The 4,470-nt window shown below is 44.2% G+C and overlaps 1 protein-coding gene across 1 annotated transcript in view; it reads left to right on the top strand.

Annotated features, from left to right (window-relative positions):
* Nucleotides 1–574: 574 nt before the first annotated feature.
* The window catches only part of LOC145399247 (monocarboxylate transporter 12-B-like), a 7,331-nt gene continuing 3,435 nt past the window's right edge, over nucleotides 575–4,470 (top strand). The window contains exons 1-4 of the mRNA XM_080271934.1: nucleotides 575–910; nucleotides 1,055–1,238; nucleotides 2,134–2,988; nucleotides 3,147–3,338. Of these exons, the coding sequence (XP_080128060.1) occupies nucleotides 575–910; nucleotides 1,055–1,238; nucleotides 2,134–2,988; nucleotides 3,147–3,338 (1,567 nt within the window). The remainder of the gene's footprint in view (nucleotides 911–1,054; nucleotides 1,239–2,133; nucleotides 2,989–3,146; nucleotides 3,339–4,470) is intronic.

Raw genomic sequence — 4,470 nt, 5'->3', positions numbered from 1 at the left:
CCTTGGAAACAGTTTTATGAAAGCGCAAGGGATATTTAAAGACAATATCTACAGTATAAGATGAACAGTGAAAAACTGTGCATAGTGAACAACAAAGCGGTCTTGAGAAAAAGTAACTGTAGAGAAAACGTGAGGAAAATACTGATGGAGAAGTGACGGGCGTAAATTAAGTGTTGTTTTACTTTACGTGTGAAAGCGAGCCTGCGTTCACATTCGTACCAATCAATATCCAGCTGCTTGAATCCCGGAGGGTACGTGGCCACAGGCAAATCATTGTCCACGACGCCAGTCCGCCACAAAGCTGCCCTGTCACAGTCTCTCAGTGTCCTTCATGCAGCCTTCACCTCTCCACCCCGTCACTTAATCGTATTCGCGTCCTTTCCCTCTGCGATATGGGTTTAGAAAAGAACTATGTGTAATAACATTGACGGTTTTTCAGCGACATCTAATTCTTACCTAAAATCATCTGGGGGTTAGTTTAAGTGTAAAGTGTGGAATCGGAGTATAACATAAAATTACAAAGTCGTCTTGAAGATTAAATTAACTTGAGAACCATTATTAAAGGATAGAGACGATGTCTCTACACGACGAACAAACCGATGTCATTGAGGAAGAAAAAATGACTGACAACAACACCCTTCTAACAAGAGCGAACCAAGCTGGGTGTACGGGTGACCCTGGGACCACTGATAAGGTTGAGATTAAAGATAAGGAGAGGGCACAAGTTGTGGATGCCTCGGGCGGGCAAGAGATAAAGCAGGAGGAGGAGATCTTGATTATGCGACCAGAAAGTGGCAGAGAGATGGATGTGGAAAGGCTGGGTGATGATAATGATGATGATGATGATGAACCCGAGGCTTTGGATGGTGGTTGGGCCTACGTTGTGCTGTTAGGTGCTTTTGTTATATTGGTGAGTATTAGGGAGGTTGTAACTAATCTTCAAAATAGTATTAGGGCCGTATTAACTCGCCTTCAGAGAACAAGGGATGTTTGTATTGTCGACTTATTTTGTTTACTAACTGGATGCTCCTAATGGCTAACTTTCAATCATCAGATGTCTCTGGGAATCGTCGCTAACTGCTTCAGCATCCTCTTCCTGGACTTCCTTAACCGGCTACAGACGCCCTCATCAGTAGTGGCAGCCATCTTCAACACTGAGAATTTCTTGTGGTGCGGCTCAAACCTTCTGGGCGGGGCACTAGTGGAACACTTCGGCTGGAGAGGTGTGGCTTTTGTCGGTGGGCTGCTTATTAGTGCTGGTTTTACTTTCTCCGCCTTCGCCACCAGCTCTCCCTACCTCTTCTTCTCACACTCCCTTCTCCTAGGTTAGTTAGAGAGAGAGAGAGAGAGAGAGAGAGAGAGAGAGAGAGAGAGAGAGAGAGAGAGAGAGGGAGAGAGAAAGCATCCATTTTTGTTTTTTTGCCATTACTGAGGTGGTCACTTTCGTATGATAAGGCGGTCGATGAAGATATTGTTTGTCGAGCCAGGGTAGATAAAATAAGGGCTCCTGAGGAAGTGTGGTGATATGAGGGCAAGCTCTATCATTCATTTCTTTTGTACCCCAGGGAATATAGACACTGCTCAGTCGTGTTGCATGTTGACCGATGAAAAGCTGGGAGGGAGGGTTTTGGAAGATACTGACTCGACCCAGACTTTTGACTCGTCCGTGATATTGCACGCAAGGGTCATTGTAACGTCACCGTCGTTAAAGGACGAGAGACCACTTCAAGAGAGAGTAAAAACCATCTTGTGACAAACACACCAAAAGATTTAAGAATCCCTGGCTCTCGAGAGGGTTAAATGTCGTGCCTATGTCATAAGAGGGAAAGTACATGAATGCAGTGATAGGTCAACAATGTATTACACTGAAGGGGAAGAACAGATGGCTGAAGCGGCCTTTGAAATTGAGTGAAGAATGGGACAGTAGAATTATTTTCTCATTGCACATTATTATTTTGCAATAAGATACTGAGGTACTAGTACTACTCCTTATGACACTGCATCCCTATACAAGAGAATTGATAAGCATGTGATTGAATTATCGGAAAGGTGTCCTAAATATTAAATAAGAGCCTGAATGTAAGCTATCTTTTCTCATTCACCCAACGTTTAATCTATGTTTTGTTTGTCTAGGTGTGTGGTTTGGTCTTTGCTGCCTGGTGGCATACTGCATCATTCCCTTTTACTTCAAGAGACTGCGAGGTCGGGCCACTGGAATCATGTCAGCGGGGATCCCTGTAGGTGGGATTCTGGGGCCTCCCGCCATCACCTACCTGCAGCAGGAGTACGCCTTCAGGGGAGCCACCCTCATCATCGCTGCCTTCATGCTTAATAACTGTGCCGCTGCTGCAGTTTTCCATCCCGTTGCGTGGCACAAACAGAAAAAGGTTGAGAAAACAGTAACCCCAAAAGAAGTATCTGGCAATAAATATCTCAAAATAGATGTTGACAGTGAACTTCACGATATCTCCAGCACTTATAAGCCAAGAAATGATGAAACAGATGATAGCATAACGGAGAATCGGGGACTGGTTGAAACAAGTGAACTGATACCCTCCAAAACGTGGATCGAGAACAGTGGGAAAAGTACTGGTGACCTTAAACTTACTGTGGACAAAGAAACAACCAGAACTAAGAGTCACATACCACTCAGTGCATCTAAAAACAAATCTGACTTGAAAATCACTTTGGTAGCTCTATTCAGAACTTTACTCAGAAACATTGGAATTCTGCGGTATGCGTCAGCTGTCATCATTTCCGTGGAAGGATGCATTTTGTTTGGTGTCTATCTGAACTTCATGATGATGGTGCCATTTGCCATGAAGTCTGAGGGGTATACACAGGAACAGGCGTCATGGGGGGTGTCGCTATGCAGCATCTTTAACCTTCTTTCTAAGTTTGTGGTGACCCCCCTGACTGACCTACCATTTTTCAATACCCGTGTCCTCTTCATTATCAGCACCGCAGGACTCATGGTTATGATTATTAGTAAGTAGTAACTGATAAGATTAGATATAAATCAATACGTGACAGAACTGAAACTATGCATGTAAGATATTTTGATGAGAATGATTATTTGAATACGTATGATTATAGGGATGAGTCGATTCGCCTTCGCTGTTGTCATCCGTGCCTATCCTTCACAGTGTTCTGCTTCGAGGAGGGGATAGTGTGGATAAACGTGTCGCTTGGGATGTTTGGGTTCCTGGCAGGGTCTAGTTTGAGCCTCTATACACTGCTGATGGTTGAGAGTATGGGAGTCTACAAGTACATGGCCGTAATGGGTGTCGGAGGGGTAATTAATGGGATATGGCTCTTCGCTTCAGGCCCCCTTCTTGGTAAGTCTAGGGGAATAGTAAAGGTGTGGGATATAGGAGAGTGAGCCACCTTGTAGTCATGGATTAGGAGAGTGAGCCACCTTGTTGTCATGGATTAGGAGAGTGAGCCACCTTGTAGTAGTCATGGATTAGGAGAGTGAGCCACCTTGTAGTAGTCATGGATTAAGGGAGTGAGCCACCTTGTAGTCATGGATTAGGAGAGTGAGCCACCTTGTAGTCATGGATTAGGAGAGTGAGCCACCTTGTAGTCATGGATTAGGAGAGTGAGCCACCTTGTAGTAGTCATGTATTAGGAGAGTAAGCCACCTTGTAGTAGTCATGGATTAGGAGAGTGAGCCACCTTGTAGTCATGGATTACGAGAGTGAGCCACCTTGTAGTCATGGATTAGGAGAGTGAGTCACCTTGTATTCATGATGTTTAGCGTATAGATTCAGGTTTATATAAATTAAAAGTGTTTGGCTTTTGGATCTTGTTTTCAATTCTCAAAGCGCTACCGAAGCAGCGCCAAGAGAGAAATGGTCCAGTGTAGAATACGTGGCGAGAACAATGTCCCATGTTGCTGTAGGGTCCTGGGGCTGAGTTGGCTTAGAACATACTGGATAGTTAACTGAAATGTCAAATAAAACTTATTTTCAGACCATTCACTGTTATGTTCATGAAGTAAACAGATATATGATACAGGAAAGTATTTGAGAGGACGACCATTGATGTCCACTCAGTACAGAACGAACTTTTTTTTTTTTTCCTTTTATGCCAGGTATCCCCGATGGGCTAAGGCGTTGCCCCTGGGTAGAGGACTTTGGATTGGAGCGTGTAGCATTTTATGACCGGATGCCCTTCCTGATGTCTACCATTGACCCTTGGGTGGATTCGATCCTCCGACCCTTCGGTCAATGCGGAGAGCTCTAACCCACTGAGCCACGGCTGCTACAGAACGAACAACCATTATAATTTCACCTCCCATACATCACTGCTTTTTGATTCTGTAAAGTGATGAAATGCAGAGGTAGTAATGCACTGGTTAAGGAAAATTACTTGTTTCTGCACTCCTGATTTGTGGAAAGAATTGCTCTATGGTATTGTAAGTAGGGGTTATCTAAGTGAAGTCCTCTGAAGTCCATCTCAGAGTTC

The sequence above is a fragment of the Coenobita brevimanus genome, chromosome 48 (assembly GCF_032717465.1).
Source record: "Coenobita brevimanus isolate Jiangsu-jjx chromosome 48, ASM3271746v2, whole genome shotgun sequence".
In the NCBI taxonomy this organism is placed as follows: Eukaryota; Metazoa; Arthropoda; class Malacostraca; order Decapoda; family Coenobitidae; genus Coenobita; species Coenobita brevimanus.
This window is presented reverse-complemented; position numbering and strand designations above follow the sequence as displayed.